Consider the following 20,303-nt stretch of genomic DNA (forward strand, 5'->3'; position numbering starts at 1 on the left):
GGGGCTGCCCGTGGGCGCTGCCGACCCACAGGCCGGGCCGGGCCTGGCTGTCCGTCGGAAGGGCGACCACAGAGCCACTTCCCTCTGCGCCACCACCAAGCCGGCCGTTCCCTGCCCCGCCCCCCCGGGCTAGACGGCGCCTGCCTGCGGGTGCTCCCAGGCCCCTCCACCCCGCACCCTCAAACGCAGCCAAGCCTGGGGCAGCAGCTGGCCTGTAAGCCCCCCTGGGTCTGTGGCCGGACGGGAGGAGAGAAACTTGTGTGTCTCGTAAGCCCGCCCTGGTCCCCACCCTCAGTGAGGCAGGACGGAGGGGTGGCTCAGCATCCCACCCTGCACCCTGGGGTCCGAGGTGGAGAGGGCAACGGCCCTCCGAGACCCTGCTCCTGGGTCGTGGTGAAGGAGAGGGGCCGGCCACCAGGTCTCGCAGGAAGTGGGCAGCGGAGCGGGGCTTCTCCTGCCTCACGCTGCTCCTCCCAGGATGCGCTGGGGGCGGCCGAGGTGTTCCCAAACTTTCAGGATGCCTCTAGCCCAGTTACACCATCGCTCTGAAACGAGCGCCACACAGCACGGTGCTGCTTCCGCTCACCGCTCGCATTCGTGCGGCAGCGACTCTTGCTGACAGTTCTGCCGAGGAGAGGAACGCCCAGCCGGTGGGTGGGTGCTGCACGTCCAAGAAACCGGGACAGCTCATCAAGCGTGAGTGTTTCACAAAAGCTTTATTTGTGGTCACATCTACAGCTGTCATCTCAGTGTACAAACAGCTCACAGCTGAGTGCAGCGCTTCTAGTACAAGTCGTATAAAACCGCGGACACGTGGCATGAAGAGTGCACTTGATAAAAAAATAAATTACACTTTAAAAGCTACTGCAAAGCTTTACACAGATAAAAAGTAAACACAAAATAGTTAGTGAGGTCCTTGTAACTGTCTATCGTATCCAGCTATGAAGATCCAAAGAGCAGGGCTCTGTGCCCGAACGCCTCTCCGACAAAGAAACCTGGAGCGTGCCTGAGCTGGTGTCCGCACCACGGCGACACGGGGGTCCCCGGACACCACGTCTCAGAGCTGGAGACAAGCACAGCTCCGCACCTGCGACCTCGGCCCAGCCGGCTCGGGGTAAATCTCTGTGAACCAAGCAACGTCCCTCATCCTGGAGGCTAACAGGTAGCAGAAGCTTCCCGCTTTCTTCTGACCGCTCAAGGAGCCACAGCGTCCACATGGTGAGCGCAAAAGAGAACAAGTGACATGGCAGTGTGTATCATGCACTAGAGGTCTCCAGGTTTCAAGCAACCAAAAGGCTGAGGGCGAGATGCATCAGAAGTGCGGAGACCTGGCGGCCTTCGGGGACGGAGGCCAGGCCTGCCCCGGCCCACACGTGAGTGAGGGTGCCGGGGCCTCCAGGGCTAGCCCACCCTCGGAGTCCATCTGAACACGGGCCGCACGCAGCCGGGCCCTCACCAGCCCTGCTCCGGACAAAACTGCCTGCTGGCCCGCCCTCGAGGAGAAGCTGAGGCCCTGGCTTCTCTGGGGCCTGACTCAGAACAAGAGAGCCTTTCCCGTGTCAGTGGCTGCCACACAGCTCTGCTCTCGGAGGTGTTTGCAGTGACCCTGGCGCTGGTCTGAGAGGAGACAGGCAGGGCGGCCAGAGCCGAGACACAGGAGGGCAAGCAGCCAAGATGCAGGGCTGCCCCGGGCTCCACCCTCACCTGCCACAGAACACGTGTGGCCGCGCGCGCGCACACACACACACACACACACACGTAAAGACAAAAGCCTAGTAGACTAGAAGACACATTCTTAACGAGATTTTTTCTCAAAACAACATTTTAGACAAGCAGCTAAGGGTACGTCTAAATTTATCAAGAGCAAAGGCATCTAATCACTCTGTTGTTCACCAGGGTTTCCTCAAGGGCAGGAATAAAAGGGCGATGAATCCTTCCTGTGTACACAAAGGGGACACTACGACCTCTGTGAGGTCCCCGAGAAACAGGATATCCCACAAGTTCTGAAGAGGAGTCTAGGGGAGAAAACCGACACCTACCCAGCTCACTGTAAGCCCCCAGGGCCAGCTCTCCCTTCCCTGACCTGACCTTCCCCGGCCAGGACCTAAAGCCAGCTGATCTGAGCTCCTGCCCTTTCCACTCCCCACCCACCCAGACAGAGGCGGCAGCAGGGTGCCCCCTGCAAACCATCAGAAAGCGCAGACCCCTGCAGACCAACGAGGCAACAGCAAGAGGACACACGCAGCCCCCCAACCTGAGCCCCTTAACCTGCTCACAGCCACAACTCCATCATCCCGGCTCCTAGTGAGTTAGCAGAGCGAAAGCTGGTTCTGGAAAGCCTGGAAAGAAAGTGACACAGAGCTGAGTCTGTGGCTCAAGCAGCCTCCTGTCATTTCTGCTGAACGGCTCTGTCAGCTCAGCTATAAACCCGTCGTCCTGCTCTTTCCAAATACGTGCTCGTCCCTCCTGACTGGATCCAACACGGCCAGGGCTCTCCTGATAGCTACACTGTCCTACTGCGTGGGAGCCTCTCTAGACACAGAGAAACTTCCCGCCCAGCCAGCCACCGTTTAGAACAGCTACTGGGCTGTTTCAGCTCATCCGGGGACCAGAGCTGCACTCAGCCGGTCGGGTAGTTCCGGTGGGCAGGAAGACGCTAAGATCTTCTGTCACCAGAAACCGTGCCGAGGGCCAGCGGCCTGCAGGGCTGCCACAGCGAGGTGCCCTCCCCCAGTGTAACCGCCTGCGTCCTGGTCCAGAGCCATCGCACACCTGGCTCCCTGCCAGCATCCTTCCCTGACTCACACCTGCTGCTCCCCACCCCCCCCCCCGGCACCTGTCCCATTCTCAGGTCAGCGGAACAGGGTGAACGTTACAGGCGCCCGGGGACGGCACCTGCAGCAGACAGGAAAGGAAAGGTCTACCTGACAGGTATCTATTCTGTCAGGGCTAATTCATTAAAGTATTAATTTCCATACGTACCATTCTTGCCAGGACGTGAGACAGAATTTCCTTTTACCTTGAGATTCAAATGCACTGTAAGAAAGTCCCTATCAATATTCTGACTGGCAAGAATACAGGTACCTGAAGACACAAAGCTTACGCAATGTTTTCAACAACTTAATTCCGAAATCTAGAAAGCTGCTCTGTGACCAGAAGCACAACCTTAACCTTCTACCTTCAGGGTCGTCGGTGTGCTGAAAACTCGATGTCCAGTCCAGCATGTCCCAGGTCAAGTCCCTGGTTCTAGGTGTCATTAGAGCTGCGAGAAAATCTGTTTGACAATTACGAAGTGGCACGAGCTCCCCCAACGAAATCCACGAGCTTAGGATAACAGCTAAGGGGAGACAGCCAACAAGAAGTGCCAACTGTCTTTCCTTCGGCAGAACTGTTTTGTGAAAAAGTCGTTTCCAATCTCTACGGCCCCCTGGGAACAGCACAAGATTAAGATCCCAGGGCCTTCCAGTCAGACAAGAGTGTGCGTTTGCCTGAGTGTGAGTATGTTACAGGGAACCCAGGACCATCCAGAACATGGAGTTTTAAAGATCTGAAAACTGGATGTTCTTTTCTGGTGGACAGCAGACACTAACACTCAATTACGTGCACACCGCAGGGCAGCAGACCAAAACCAAATTCCAGGAGGTAGTTTAACACCAGCCCTCGGTAACAGGGATTCACAACAACTTTACCAACGCGATTTCCAGATCACCCTCATTCCCCACAGCAACTGAGGTTTCCTTTACGCAGTCCAAAGTTTTGAAGCTAAAATAGTGCTTCTCTGGGTGTTGAAATTCTTTTCTCTATTTTCTATAATGAGCATATACTACTTTAACATCCAGAATTGTCTGTACAGATGGAAAGTAATGAGGAACTTCTAGAGAACCCTTTTTAACTAACACAAAATCCCTAACGTTCTTGCAGTGCCTTGCATTTAGTTTCAGACATGAATCCCCTCAACCCGATTCCCTATTTCTATCCTGGCATTTTTTTCCTTCAGTTTACACCATCTGAATTTATTCAGCTTACATTAAAAGGAAATGGAGCCTACGTGCAAATGGGGACCTGGACACTACTGTGCTCTCCTTCGCCGCCTGAGCCGACCTCAGCCTTCAACCCCACGCAGCCCAGGGAGCCGTGTGGACGCCTGGAGGTCTCTGCGGCCACCCCACCCCTTCCAGGCCAAAAGCTACAGGATGCGCGTGCGCTCCACGCAGGTTTGCTTCCGAAGGGACGGCTGGGCTGAAAAACTGTGCCGGGCAACTGACTCCTCTGTAATTCTTCTCAAGGTCTATCTTACCTTGATGTAAACTTGGAGTATTAAGATAGCCAGTCCAGCAAAAAGTCAAAAGTATGGGAGACATCTGAAAACCCTCTGTATTCTAAAAACCTCTCTTTAGTAATAATTAATCTACCTCAATTCCTGATTTCCAGGCAATGCACAGAAGGGTACAATTTCTATAGCAGGCGTTCACATTAAGGACACTCACCCTGACACCAGAGAGAGAAGTAACCTTCCCAAGGCTGCTGACCACCAGGGACGGCCCACCCAGGGGGGGCGTCATGAACAGTCACAACCACTGGGCGGAGCAAAGAGCTCGGAAAAAACCACAGGGAAAGGGATCCCCCGCGGCAGGAATTCACAACTTCGAACGAAATGAGAGAAAGTAAAAGATCACAGACGCTCACTTGGGCTAACGTGTAGTGTAATTACGCCCTTCCACCTGGACGGAAATGTAACTGCTTTTTCAGAGGTGAAGTCACACCCGGGTGAGCTCTTTTACCCACAAGTGCAGAACCAGCTCCAGCAGAAGCGGACTCCAGGACGGACGGCTGGAGGGCCCGGCCTCGGGTCACGGTGAGGAGTGGCCGCCCCTCAGAGCTCTGTTGTCAGCAAACACTTCTGCTTCAAGGTGGCTTCTCCAGCAGAGGCTGGAGCCGAGCTGACAGGAAGAAAGAACACGTTACTCACTTTTTGGAAAATGCAAAGACCATCCAAGGCGGAAGCGACCTGCGTTTCTCCCAGGCGCCTCGCGGAGCATGCGGAGAGTAAAGAGGGGTGTGTGGTAGCACTTAACGTAGGCGATTCCGCAGAGGGTCATTTTCTAGATAACTGATGCTTATTCCATCTTGAAATGGAACCTAAAGACATCAATTTCCCCTGCTTCCTTGGATAAAATACACCGAACAGACACCTCATTTCTTGCTGAGCCAGGGCTGTGCCGAGCGCCATGGCAACACGTTCGGCAAGCACCAGGGCCGGGGGTCCCGTGTGTCCTCACGCGGCCCCCGCGGCGGCTCTGAGCCCCGCGCCACCTCCCCTGCTGCGTCAGAGGTGAAGCAAGAGTAAGAGTGCGACGCTTCGCCGCAGGGCAAGGGCATGCGTGGAGGTGCAGGCTCCAGGGAGACTGAAAACGATACCGAAGTCCCAAGGCCAGAGGTTAACATCGTTGATGTGCTGTATCAAGACGTGTGAACGAAACCGCCGTCACTGGAACCCCCCCTTCCGCGTTTCCACTCCACAGAGACGACACTGCCGACTGGATTTTCCTGATACTTCCCTTCTTGTTCTGGATCCCTGGTTCTCAAAGCGGGGTCCTGGAACTTGTCATAAGTGCAAGTTCTTAGGCCCCGCCCCTGGCCCACTGGCCCAAAGCCTCAGGACAGCCCAGCGCCTGTGCTCTAACAAGCCCTCCAGGCGGGCCCGCCAGCTGCCGTCCATCCTCACTGTTCTCAAGGGGGTGTTTCCACAATGACACACAGGCCTCCCTAATAGTCATCGTCTGCTATAATTACATAAATATTTCCACAGCTCACTATGGGCGTGTTGTATTTCTTTTCTTGTACAATTTGTTTTCTCGTTGTAACTGCTTGCTCGGCGTCCAATACTTCGTTTCTAATTTATCCCTAACCAAACGCAACCAGGCTTCTGGTCTCAGGTCCTTTTGTAAAGCTGGGCGCGGGCCACGTGTTGTTCGTTCTCCCTTGGCAACACCCTTCCTGGGGCTCCAAAGCCTCCCCTTCCAATCTGTACAGGCGCCTTCCTAGGCCTGCTTGGAACTTCCCTTCACTCTCCTCCTGGTAAATTCCGGCACCTGTTTCCTGGGTTCCCCGTTCTCTTTCCTGGACAATCACCTTGTTTTGATGGAACACATCCTCCACTTAAGTAGCTTCCTGAGGAAGGCCGCCTTAGAAGCATGTATTTTAGAGAAACTCCACGTTTTAAAATGTCTTCATTTCTTTTTTTTTCTTTTTTGGCTGCGCTGCACGGCTGGCAGGATCTTACCAGGGACTGAACCTGGGCCCTGACAGCGAAAGCACCGAGTCCCAACCACTGGACGGCCAGGCAACTCCCTACAATGTCTTCATTCTAATCTCACACTTCATTGATAGCTTGGGTACAAAACATGAGGTGAGAAATGATTTTCTTCCAGAATTCTGAAGGCATTGCTCTGTTATCTTCTAGCTTTCAGTAAAGCCTGCTGCCATTGAGATCACCAGTCCTTTGTATGAACTCTTTTTCCCCTCTCTGAAGACTAACATCCTCTCTTATGTTCTGAAACTTCACGATGTTCCTTGCTGTTGTCTATTTTCATTCTGTTACTGGATACTCACTGGGCTCCTTTAATCTAAAAGCTCAAGTGCTTCTGTCCTGGGAAGTCTTGATTTCTTTCTTGGACACTTTATTTACTGTGTTCTTTCTTCTGGACCTCCAATGATTCACACAGTGGACTTCCTAGACCAATCTCCAATCTTCTTTTCTCTCCCAATTCGCAACGTTTGTTCTACATTTTGGGGGATTTCTCCAATCTTACCTTCCGTGCATCCTTTGAATTTTACTTTTAACATGGTTAATAACTTCCAAGAATACTTCATTTTCTGTTCCTTCTTTAATTCCCTGTTATTGCTGCATGGACGCAGTATCTTCTTTCTCACACTGTCACTTCGCAGAGTTTTTGACGCTCACATTCCTTTATTTCCTCCCTGTTTCTTTTTCAAGTTGACCTGCTCTAGTGTTCCCTCAAACATCTGACAATCGTTGGCTCTGTTCACATTTAAGAGGGAAGCAGCGTGCTCACACTCGAGCATGAAGCGCTGGAACGTTGTCTGAAAGCTGTGCACGTGCGGGCAAAATCCACTAACTACGGGCTTCCAAGTCGCGGTACCAGATTTCCTGCGATCCACAAATGTCAGTCTCTCTGGGCCTTTTTCTTCGCTCGGTCAGGTTCTCTAGAGAAAAATCTTCTGAATTTCTCACCTGAGACGTTTATACGTGGCCCACAGCATTCTGGAGGCTGGAAACAGAAGGAAGGCTGGGGGTCTCACCCCTTGGCGTGTGGACACTGAGTTAACCCCCCCCAGGTCAGGGCCTTCCTCCCAACAGGGCCCCCAGACCCAGGGCCCTGCCCGCCCAGCTCCTCCAGAGGGGAGCCTCCAGAATGAGGCCGGCATCGGCAGGGCGGGAAGGGGGAGTGTATGAAGGGGCACATTCGCAGCCCCACCTTGGACCCACCTTCCCAACACTTGGTGCCTCAGCTCCTGAGCCAGCCCGGGTGCTAGCGCATGGACTGGCTTCGTATTTTCCCAGTTTCCACCCCCTCCCCTTTTCAGGCTTAGATCTCAGCTTTATCCTCTCTGCCAAGCTGGTCACCACTTATCTGTCATTTAGCTGCTCCTGAAACTTGCTCGGTAATCTCAACTGCTGCTGTTTCCTCTCCTGTTCTTTTGTTTTTATTTTTTTGGGTTACGCGGGCCTCTCACTGCTGTGGCCTCTCCTGTTGTGGAGCACAGGCTCCGGACGTGCAGACTCAGCGGCGATGGCTCACGGGCCCAGCCGCTCCGCGGCACGTGGGATCTTCCCGGACCGGGGCACAAACCCGTGTCCCCTGCATCGGCAGGCGGACCCTCAACCACAGCGCCACCAGGGAAGCCCTCCTCTCCTGTTCTTTAACCTTAAAATAAAATTTACACAGCGCACACCCCAAGTAAATCTGAATCTGTACAGATGCAACCCCATCACCATTCTTTTAAAAACACGCTATTGATTGTAACATACATACGCTGAAGTGCACAAATCAGGAGTCGTAAGTTGAGGACCCTGTGCACACTGACCACACCTGTGCCATCAGCACGCAGAATGAGAAACAGAAAGTCACTAGCACTCTGAAACTAGCCACCTCCAGGGTAACCATTACTTCGGTCTCTGAGAGCTGTGCCTCCTTCCCATCATCATGCGGAGGAGACTCTAAGATGACCCCAATGACCCCCTCCTCCCCCTGAGCACGGCAGGCCCTGTGGTCTGTTCTAACCAATGCAAATGAGCAAAGGTAACAGCAGGCTGTCACTCCGCGATTACAGTATACAGATGGCGACCTCTGGCCGGCTGGCAGGCGTCCCACCGCCTTCCTGGTTTGCTGGCTCTGCTGAAGTAAAGGCCCCAGGCAAGTAGCGAGGGCAGCGCGGCCTGGAGCCAGCCCTCAGCGGGCAGCCCCTCAGGAGCTGAATTCTGCCAACGGCCATGACTGCAGACCCTCCGCCAGCTGACCCTTCACATGAGAGCCCAGCTCCAGCCGACTCCCTGAGTGGAGCCTGGGGGAGACTCGCAGCAGAGGGCACAGCTAGGCTGTACCAGACCCCTGACCTGCAGGGAATGGGGTGTAAGCCGCTAAACGTGTGGTGATCTGTTACAGATCAATAAATACCTCACGTAACTGTGTGTGCGCGACTCATCTGTATCTCTCTACCGCAGTTACAGTTCGTTAGTTTTCACTGCTCTAGTCCAGTACTTATCTAGTTAACGGCCAGTGGGCTTTTAAAAAGTCTTCAGCTTGGGCTACGATGAACACAGCTGCTGTGAACATTCCTGTACATGCCTTCTGATGGACACATATGTGTGTTTCTATTGGATACGCATGTAAACGTATTTTCAGCTTTCGCAGATACAGCCAAATCTATGTCCAACACGGTTATTTCAATTTACAGTTTCAGTTGCCCCATAACTTCACCAATACTTGGTACTATGTGTATTTTCACTTGAGCCATTCTAGGTGTATGCAGTGGTATCACACAGTGGTCTGAATTTGTATTTCTCAATAACTTGTCAAGATGGGCCACCTGGATACCCTCTTGTGAACTGCCTATTCAACTCTTTTGCCAATTTTTCTATTGAGCTCTCTTTTTCTTATTGATTCACAAGAGCTCTTTATATATTCTGGATATGAGTTCTTTATGAGAGAGACACAGACAGAGTCAGGGGGAGGGGGAAGTGCGGTTGTCTTCTCCACTGTGTGGCTTCCTTTTTGAGTGCTTGAAATAATATCTTTCGATGAATGGGAGTTTTTTTTTTTTAATTTAAAAAATTTATTTATTTATGGCTGTGTTGGGTCTTTGTTGCTGCATGCAGGCCTTCTCTAGCTGCAGTGAGCAGGGGCCCCTCTTCCTTGCGGTATGCGGGCTTCTCACTGCAGTGGCTTCTCTTGTTGCGGAGCACGGGCTCTAGGAGCGCAGGCTTCAGTAGTTGTGGCACGTGGGCCCAGCAGTTGAGGCTCATGGGCTCTAGAGCACAGGCTCAGCAGTTGTGGCACACGGGCTTAGTTGCCCTGTGGCATGTGGGATCTTTCCGGACCAGGGCTCGAACCCGTGCCTCCTACTTTGGCAGGCGGACTCTCAACCACTGCACCACCAGGGAAGTCCCTGAATAGGAGTTTTGGACAAAATCCAAGTTATCAATTTTTCCTGTACGATTGAAGCTTTTTGTGACCTGTTTAAAAAATCTTTGCCTATGTCAAGGCCATAGGATGTTCACTTATATTTTCTTCTAAAAGCTTTATTATTGGACATTTCATATTTAGATTTGCAATCCACCTACAGTAGATTTTGGTGTGTAGTATGAGGTTGGGTCAAGATTTTTTCCCACCAAGGATATTTAACTTGTCGGGCTGATTTACTGCAAGACCGCTCTTTCCCTTCAGCATTGTACTATCATTTTTCATAAATCAGGTAACTATACTTGTGTGATTTGTTTCTGGACTCAACTGTTTCACTGATTTACTGGCCATGTTTTCCTTACTGAGATACTGACATATTATATTAGTTTCGGGTGTACTACCTGTCATCTTTGATCTAATTGCTTTATGACTACTTTGCTTTGGGAAGGAATGGAGACAAGCTCTGATGTCATCTGTAACTTCTCATTCGGAAGTCCTTACGATCTCGCATTTTACTGTGTGAACTCAATTACGAAGAAGTATCACCTGGCCCTCTGCACACAATCCTTCTGTTTGCAGTGGGAACTACCAATCATACAGATATTTAGGAAAATAGGCCCCATGTCTGTCCTGTTCACGCCTACCTTCAGTGCCGGACACAAGCAGTGCCTGGTACCTAGCAGACAGTAAGTGTTTGCTGAGTGAACAATTATATTAAAGACTATGGAGATAAGACAGCAATTTTAAAATGAAACTATGAATTTCTCTCAAGTTAATCATCTCTAATAACTTTCCTGTTATAATCAGGGATTTTGTTCTCTAAAGCATCTACTTCAACCAACCCGCATTCTCAACACCAGGAGGATGTGAGAAACAGTAGACATACCAGGAAGACGTCTGAGGTGAGAAATGAGGCAATTATAGATGTTCTGAAAAACAGGCACAGTCTTGATCCTAACAATTAAAAGTTGAAGAACTACATGCTGAACAAAAGCTCTGTCTGTGGCAAGTGATATGCTAAAATAAGCTTGCGGTAGAAGCTACATCAGAGCCCTCACTTTGGGAATCCCCTACCCCACCCTTATCTGAGCCTCTTCCGCTGTATTCATGGACAACCTAACAGTAAAGCATGACAGGAAAAGACGTAAATCAATTTTAAAACAAATACAAAGTTTTAAAGATAAACCTGCTCATATCTTTATCTAATAAAGACTTCATAAAAAAAGAAAGTAAGGTCTACTTCATAATTTTGTAGAAGATTGCTACTGACAAGAAAAAAGAAAAAAACACTACTCTAAATAAAAATCACAGAAAAGATTTATTCAGTTTCAATTAAGTTCAACTAGAGAAGAATTGACATTATTGCTTTAAGTACAATTAATTTCGTTATATTTTCCTCTTAACAGAGGCCTGAGAACTGCAACTGAGAAAAGATTCCTCACCTGGTCACAGCATCCACGAAGAACGGCGCTGGGGGAGAGATGAGGGAGACCACACCTCTGTTGCCAGGCCCCTCCTTCCCGGCCGGCGAGAGCCCGCTGTCTCCTGCAAGCCCGTTAGGAAGGGCAGCGCTCTGCTGAGGAAAACACGCGGGCCGTCTGAGCGGAGGTGACCACACCTGCCCCGCAGCCAGCACTCAGCCCCGCGTCATCTTCTCCAGTGATGACGGCGATGAGAAGGGTGATGTGCCCCGTGACAGCTGCTCTGTTTTTCTACCATCCTTCACATCAGACTTATATTTTTGTTTTTGTCAGCACCCTTAAGTATTTACAGACAGAAAAATTAAACCTCTAGTTTGAAGCCAGTAGGTTCAATCAGTAGAGATTTGATGATGACCCCGTGTTTTCAAGGAAAAATAAGAACCTGGTACTCCTTCAGGCCTCATTCTGAAAGGGGAGTGGAAAGAAACATTGCAAATGTTAACTTACTGGCACAATCCAACGGGGTGTGATCGTGGATATGGAAGACACCTGAAAAAAATTGTACATGTGTATTTATTTTTAGGGAAGACTGACTTATTTTCATAATTATACTCATAATGCTTTCTTCTACTATGAAATGCACTGGGGTGGGGGGCAGGGAGCAGGTCTTAATGGTGCCCTTGAGCGGACATGGACTTCTGAACCCAAGGTCCTCTTCTACAGCACACACGCCATGTGTCACCACTTAAGCAACTGTCATAATCTCGAGAACCTCTTTAATCTAAAAACTTACTACTCCCAGAATGCTACTAATGCTACTACTACTTTCAGGTCATTCACTAGGACTGTCCCCAACCCCTAGCATCCAATTTAAGATTTATTTTCTGAAACTTCATTTCAGTCCGTTACAAACAATCATAGCCTTCTTGGTAGCATGCTGCAGAGCGGACTGTGGCTAACTCAAATGAAGACAGAAGAAAGCTCTGTCCAGCTACAGGCCATTTTCTAACTCTGCCTGGAGGAGAGAGCAATGAAAACACCCACGCTGCTCCTGACTCACAGGCCCTCTGCTACATTCTTTTCAAGGTTTAATTTTCTGTATCTTACTTCTGCATGTAGAATTGTAATCTAATGAACTCCCGACTCCCCCCTATTTTGTGGAAGCTTAGACTAGTCCTTGCACTGGTGACAGATTCTGGTAAGAAAAAATTAATAAAAGTCCAGGTTTTAGTAATCTAGGTAACCAACAAAAGAATAAAAATACAAAATATGACTTTCCCACCAATATTAAGAAAGTGCACTTCTAACCACAGGAAATAGAAGAGAGAGGAAAAAGAAATATGGTAAAAGTAAACAAAAATGGTTTGGCAGAAACAAGTCCTATAATAACCATAATTACAGTAAATATAAATGGATTTAAACTCAATCAGAAGATACAGACTCTCGAGTAAGATTTTAAATACAAGACCCAGCAAAACGCTGAAAGGTCCACTTAAAACCAACAGATAGAAAGAGGTTGAAAATAAAATGACAGAAAATTATACATAAGGTGATTCAAACTTAAAGCTAGGGTGTCAATTTTTTATCAGTCAAAAGGGAAATAAAGAGAGGAAAAAAAGGGCGAAGAAGGACACTCTAAAGTGCTAAAAGGAGCTCAGAAAGTATAATTACCGTCAACATATATGCATCTCACAGCCTATCTTCAAAATATACAAAAAATTGGAAGATCCAGCAGTAGGTAAGAAATGGATTAATCAATAACTGCAGACAGAGATACTAAAGACACCCCAGAAACTGACAGAATATTTGAATCAGCAGATTGGCTACTGAAAGAATTCATCAAGTTTGCCAGACACAAAATTAACTTATGAATTCAATAGTAAAAAAATTAAATACCATTCACAATATCAACAAAACTATGAAGTATTTAGGAGTTAACCTAATGAAGAATAGAGAAGACTTACAGAGAACATTTAGAGACTCTCTATTTTCTGTTAGGTTAAATCCTAAATTCTTTAAATATAATGGGGAAAAAAATCTCAATAGCAAAAAAACATGAAGGACCTGGAAATAACAAAAATAGGAAAATATAAAACTTATATTGGGGAGACTGTAACTACAAAACTTCTAGGAGAAATAGGAAATCATGGATGAGAAAAACATATCGTACTCTTGGCTAAGACGAATTATCACAAATATATCAGTTCTTTCCACAAGTTAATTTATGAATTTAACGTAATTACAAATAAAAATTCAAAGGCTTTCAGAGGGAGTGAGACTTGACAAAGTTATTCTAAAAATCATCTGAAAGAATTAACAAGCAAAAACAGCAAAACACCTGCATAATGATGCTGGACTGGCCTCAACATGTATCAAAATCACTTAAAAAGTTATTAGAGGGCTTCCCTGGTGGCTCAGTGGTTAAGAATATGCCTGCCAATGCGGGGGACACGGGTTCGAGTCCTGGTCCAGGAAGATCCCACCTGCTGCAGAGCAACAAAGCCCGTGCACCACAACTATTGAGCCTGCGCTCTATAGAGGCCGCGAGCCACAACTACTGAGCCTGTGCTCTAGGGCCCGTGTGCCACAACTACTGAGCCTGCATGCCACAACTACTGAAGCCCATGCGCCTAGAGCCCGTGCTCCACAAGAGAAGCCTCCGTAATGAGAAGCCCGCGCACCGCAACTGAGCGTAGCCCCCGCTTGCCGCAACTAGAGAAAGCCTGCGCGCAGCAACGAAGACCCAACGCAGCCAAAAAAAAATTAGTAGAAGAGTATTACAGTTCTAACAACAGAAAAATCAGTAAGTGTAATAGAATAGATAGCTCATGTGTAGAATCTAAAATGCATCATAGTCTACATTTTTATTTAAAACATTCTAAATCTGTAGGGAAGGAAAAATATATTAGTGATAAAAAAATGTCTTTAATCAAATTGATTTTCATCACTGTATTACCCCCACTTGTGAGACAGCACAAACAAGCAGTAAGTGTTCTGAGTTGGGCCCGAAGGACTCCTTCTCCGGGCTTCAGGCCATCTTGCATTGGCCTTAGAAGTTACCTCTTTCACCTGGTTAAAGGATTATTGCAGCCCGATATTGCCAACATCCCTTTCATTTTCTGCTTGCTCACCTGGTAAAGTCTCTTGTGATTATGGCCCTAAGCTGGTGGTTCCCGGCCCACACCCACATCACTGGGAACGTGTCAGAAATGCAGCTTCTTGGGCCCCAGACCACATGCACCACATCCAAAAGCCTGAGAGTGGAGGCCAGCAATCTGTGCTTTCCTACTCTTTCCAGGGATGCAGACACACACCTGAGTGAGGGCTGGTGACCTACGCAAACATCAGGGGAAGGACTGCCCTCACTTGCAAGCCTTCAAGTGACCCCTACGGCAACTCCTGCCACGTCACTCACAAGGCACTAAATGCACTATCTGTGTTCCTTGCACCCCAGTATGTCTCTGGAGGGAAGTGACTGCTTCCTCTTTGTATTATGGTCACAGTACTTAACACGGTATCTCCCAAACTCAAATAATGATCAATATGTTTAACGCCAACCACTCTTATGCTCCCACCATTCTGTAAATGTTTTTAACAACTGGAGGTCTTCCTGTCTGAACTCTTCAGAAGCTGGCTTACCCCCACATGTCCCTCTCACACTACTTAACAGGGCGCTGAGTTACAAAGAGGCTCGGCAACATGTGGCTGCTGTCCAGTGACACACAGATTCAAGAGGGCAGAACTTCCCTACAGAAAAGGCAATGCTAGGTGGCTACCGAAGTACAGACACTTACCAATGAAAAGTTTTACTAAACTGCGGAAAAGGCAAGAACTGGAATCTACTGGGAGCATTTTCCAACAGAAATACCTTTCCATCCTGCTGTTTTAAAGCCTATTTACCTGAGGTGTGGTTGTGTGGTCAATGAGATTCTCAGTTAGAGATAAAAGCAAGGCATCCAATTCATCTGTAGCACCCTACAGAAGACAAGATACACGGATGTTAAATGACCCATTAGTCACCAGACTAGATTTTTTCCACATCCTCTCAATGAATAATTTGGACCCAGGCCTGGATGGTGTTAACCTTTAAACGAAGGGGACCCTCAGGAATCATGATTATTAGTGATTCCACTTTTGTTTGGAGGGGAACCTAGACTACAGTCAGAACTTTAAAAAGCTAAAGTGTCATGTGAATTTTCATACAACTATTCCTTCTGGTGAGACAAAACTTGCGTAGGGTTAGGACCGTCCCGGCTCTCAGTTCTTAAACCAGATGGCAGAGGCTAAAGGTTCAGCCCAGGAGGCGATGACTAAGGACACGCCTGAACTTGGAATGCTTCTTTATCCACATGGATGCTTCACTGTTCACAAAGAGTATAATAGAACCCCCCCATAAATGTTAATACTTTTGTCTAATTAGTATTTGAAGCACCTTATAGAAACAGAGTTCTGTACTGCAGTGTGTGTGTTTCTGGGCACAGGAAGAATTTTAAAAGGATAACAGATAAAATTCCAGTCTGGAAATAAGAGAAGTAAGTATCCAGGGTGTAGTCCATAACAAAAAAGGCCCTTCATTTATACATTTCCGCCTGTCTTCAGGCAGAAATGTGTGTTTCCTGTTCGATGTCAACTGAATTTTAATCGCACATGTGAAAACCTGCCTGTCTCCTCCCCCACCCCCTCCCCCTCCACGCCCTCATACCCTGTGACCTGAGTGGGCCCCCCAGGTGGCCTGTGCATATCTCTACCACAACGTATCAAAATTCTCTCTCCAACTGTGCTGGAAGCAGTTTGAAAGAAGAGGCCATGTTTCACTCATTTTTGAATTTTCAAAGCCTATCACGCTGTCTGGTACAACATGCAATAAATCTTTGGGCTAACTGTCCTTCTCTGTTCCAAAAACATCTCGGGTTCCAACTAACGATTTTCAGTGATCAGAGATGTCAGTGTATCTTTTTAGAATTTTAATTAGCAGAAAGAAATCTCCTGATTAAAGGTATTTTAGGTTGAGTTTTTTTTTTTAAACCCCTAAGCCTGAAAAACTATACACCTGAATATTAACTACACACTGTCTTTGGGTAGTGGGAATCAGGTGATTTCTAATGTGTTGTTTTCATGAAATATTTGGTAAACTTCTACAATAAATGTGGTTGCACTATAAAAGAACAAAATGGTAAATGTTCATCTACAAAAATAATTTTTTGTTTAATTTGCAAATGAAAGCGTTCACTGGGCATGAGCTGGGTCTCTGTGACTTGTGACCTGCTAAGACTGTACGGCCGATGGATAGAGGAGAGGCAGAATTTGAGACAAGCTGGTTATGTTACAAACACAATCAGTGTCAGAAAGTCAATTTCGATCCATCAATATTTATTTGGTGCCTGTTATGTGTCATGTAAAGTCTGAGACACTAGGGTAGCATAGCCCGAATCCAAAATCCAAAAACACCGAGACCCCCTAAAAACAAAACTACCAACAAATACCTCAAAAATGGAGAAGAAACCCTGAGCTGCTCTTGGGAGGGATGTGACAATTGGATTCTCCCTAGAGAGGTGAGGCTCAACGCTCTTCTCACGGCTGACGTTCTGGTGGCCGTCAGAGATCACCAGGTGTCCTGTACAACCAGGATTCAAGGCAAGGGAGTCTCTGTGGAGCGACCTTGAAAGTGGAAGGAATCGTTACCTTTAGAGCAGGCCCATTTTCTGCAGGTGTGGTTCGCATCGGAATGAGAGACCCTCCAGGGCCGGGCATGGCGTTCTCATTTAACTCAGCGCTAGGAAGACAAAGACAGGTTTGTGTCACGGACAACCGATACAGGAGCAACAGGCAGTGTGCTGAAGGAGGTGGCTCGGGGAAGCAGGGTAACTACCCCGCACGGAAGGAAGAGACAGCGAGGGGTAGGGGGGGGTCAGACAGTGGTCCGCGCTGCCCCACACACCACCATGAACCCCTCCCCACCCATTGCATATAACAGGTTCGCAACCAGGTCAGACCCGTTCACCAGTGCTTTGCTTCCCTCCTGAAGCTCAATGAAATGACAGAAAAGATTTCTTTTTAACAAAAGAATAAACTCATAAAACTTCAGAACCAATAAAGGATGTCAGTGGTAGCTCACGAGCTTTGAGGAAATGCCGAAAACCGTGAAACACACAGTACAAGAGGTGATTTCAGGGTTATGGGCAGATTAGATGCTACAGTCTGCTCCAAAGAGCAACCGATCTAGAGAAATCATGTAAAAGACTAGGCAGATACACAAAACAAGACAGACAAACACGAAGAAGACAGATCAGGAACAGGACAGCTCAGTGACACGGAACACCTGAGGCACGGAGAACGAGGCAGGAAGCCCCTGCGGGAGGCGGGTGGGAGGACACTCCGCGGCACGGGGCAGTGGCCCACCTCCAGGGCTCCAGACGCGGCGGCGGGATCGGCCCGGGAGAGGATGCCAGCAGGAAGGACAAGGATGTCAACCCCAGGTGAGGATCACAAGAACAGGCAGCCTCGATGCCAGGGAGGAGACGGGGAAGCCAAGAGACCGCCACCCACCAGGATGACACACCCGGCAGTCCTCTCCAGCATCACTGGAAAGCATGCAAGTGACAGGAGCAGTGCCCGTCCAATCCCGCAGGGAGACTGAGAAAAAACAAGAGGCAAATCCTAGATGGAAAAGTCAGCCTCGGGAGCTAGACGGAAGCTAGCACTACTGCAGCCACAGTACCGAGGCACACAGAGGCAGAGAGATGAAAAGTAAGAAGGAATAGTTACGAGAGACAGAGAAGGGATCGGGGCATTTCAGCTAATGTCTAACGGATGCTGGATATTCACAAAGATAAGGGCTTATGACTTTCCAAAACTAAAAAAAAGACATAGGTCTTCAGATTGAAACACCACCTTGAATACTAACAAGAATGAAAAATAAAACTATGCTTAGATGCACCGTAATGAAAATGCAGAATCTCAAGAATAAGCAGTGAAAAACCTAAAAGCTACCAGAGAGAAAAGATAACTTTGTGCTCCGAAGAAAAGAAACAGCTGAGACTAAAGGAGTGAGCCCCGAAAGGAGTGAAATACATTTCACAATGAAGTCTCCCAACCCCTCAACAAGAGATTAGTCCTGCTTTTCTACACGCTAATAACAAACTATCAGAAAGAGAAATCAAAAAAACAACCCTGTCTAAAACTGCATCAAAAAGAATAAAATACCTAGGAATAAACTTAACCAAGGAGGCAAAAGACCTATACTCTGAAAACTAAACTCTGAAAACACTGACAAAGAAATCTCAAGATGATACAAAGAAATGGAAAGATATCCCATGTTCATGTATTAGAAGAATTAATCTTGTTAAAATGTCCATACTACCCAAAACAATCTACAGATTTAATGTAATCCCTATCAAACTTCCTATCAGACATTTTTCACAGAACTGGAACAAATAATCGTAAAATTTATATGGAAACACAAAGGACCCCGATTGCCAAAGCAATCTTGAGAAAAAAGAATAAAGCTGGAGGTATCCCTGACTTCAAACTATACTACAAAGCTACAGTAATCAAAACAGGCTGGTACTGGCACAAAAACAGACACATATATCAATGGAACAGAATAGAGAGCCCAGAGATAAACCCACGCACTTAGGGTCAATTAATCCACAACAAAGGAAGCAAGAATATACACTGGGGAAAAGACAGCCTCTTCAGTAAATGGTTCTCAGAAAACTGGGCACCTACATGTAAAAGAATGAAATCAGAACACTTTCTCATACCATATACAAAAATAAACTCAAAATGGATAAAAGACCTAAACGTGACCAGAAACCATAAAACCAATAGAAAACAAAGGTAGAACACTCTTTGATATAAATCATAGCAATATTGTTTTTGGATCTGTCTCCTAAGGCAAAGGAAACAAAAGCAAAACTAAACAAATGGGGCCTCGTTAAACTTAAAGGCTTTTGTAGAGCAAAGGAAACCACTGAAAAAATGAAAAGATGGCCTACAGAATGGGAGAAAATGTTTGCAAATGATATGACCAGTAAGAGGTTAATATCTAAAATACATAAATAGCTCATACAACTCAATATTAAAAAAATAAATAAACAAACCAATTAAAAGTGGGCAGAAGACCTGGATAGGCATTTTTCCAAAGAACACATACAGACGGCCAATAGGCACATGAAAAGATGCTCAACATCGCTCATCATCAGGGAGATGCAAATCAAAACAATGAGGTATCACCTCACACCTGTCAGAATGGCTATGGTCAAAAAGAGCAAAAATAACAAATGTTGGTGAGGATGTGGAGAAAAGGGAACCCTTGTGCTCTGCTGGTGGGAATATAAATTGGTGCAGCCACTATGGAAAACAGTATGGAGGTTCCTCAAAAAACTAAAAATAGAATTACTATACAGTCCAGCAATTCTACTGTATTTCTGATATACATCTGGAGAAAGCAAAAATACTAATTCAAAAAGATACACGCTCCCCAATGTTTACAGCAGCATTATTTACAATAGCCAAGATACAAAGCAACCTAAGCGTCCATCAAGATGAATGGATAAAGAAGATGTGGTGTATACATGCAGTGGAATATTACTCAGCCATAAAAAAGAAATTCTGCCATTTGCAACAACATGGATGGACCTAGAGGGTATTATGTTTACTGCAATAAGTCAGACAGAGAAAGACAAATACTGTATATTATCACTTATATGTGGGATCTAAAAAATAAACAAATGAATATAACAAAACAGAAACAGATTCACAGATAAAGAGAACTAGGGGTTACCAGTGGGATGAGGGAAGTGGGGAGAGGCTAGATAGGGATAGGAAATCGATAAGCATAAACTAAATACTATGTATAAAATAAATAGGCTACAAGGATATAAATATACCCAATTTATAATAAATTTAAGAATGGAGTATAATCTATAAAACTATTGAATCATTATATTATACACCTTAACAAACATAATATTGTATATCAATTATACTTCAATTTTAAAAAAAGAATCCTGAGGCCAAACCGAAAAAAAAAAAAAGGAGAAAAAAAGATTAGTCTTAATGTAGTTTACACTGCTGCAAAACACAGAAAGCAGATGAAAAATCCTTACAACATGTGTGTATAATGAAGAACATGCGCAATGTTAACTGGGAACAAACATTTGTCCGTAAATTAAAA

At 46.8% G+C, this 20,303-nt stretch overlaps 1 protein-coding gene across 3 annotated transcripts in view; it reads right to left on the reverse strand.

Moving 5' to 3' along the window:
- Positions 1 to 2,801: 2,801 nt before the first annotated feature.
- The window catches only part of EPB41L5 (erythrocyte membrane protein band 4.1 like 5), a 145,351-nt gene continuing 127,849 nt past the window's right edge, over positions 2,802 to 20,303 (reverse strand). For 2 of the 3 annotated variants that reach the window (XM_060301523.2, XM_030849645.3), the window contains 5 exons: positions 16,808 to 16,898; positions 15,026 to 15,100; positions 11,633 to 11,674; positions 11,147 to 11,280; positions 2,802 to 4,940 (listed from right to left, as the gene is read on the reverse strand). In XM_060301523.2, coding sequence (XP_060157506.1) covers positions 4,874 to 4,940; positions 11,147 to 11,280; positions 11,633 to 11,674; positions 15,026 to 15,100; positions 16,808 to 16,898 — 409 coding nt within the window. In that variant the 3' untranslated portion in view covers positions 2,802 to 4,873. The remainder of the gene's footprint in view (positions 4,941 to 11,146; positions 11,281 to 11,632; positions 11,675 to 15,025; positions 15,101 to 16,807; positions 16,899 to 20,303) is intronic. The other variant, XM_030849649.3, reaches the window with a different exon arrangement.

Source organism: Globicephala melas, chromosome 7, assembly GCF_963455315.2.
Source record: "Globicephala melas chromosome 7, mGloMel1.2, whole genome shotgun sequence".
NCBI lineage: Eukaryota > Metazoa > Chordata > Mammalia > Artiodactyla > Delphinidae > Globicephala > Globicephala melas.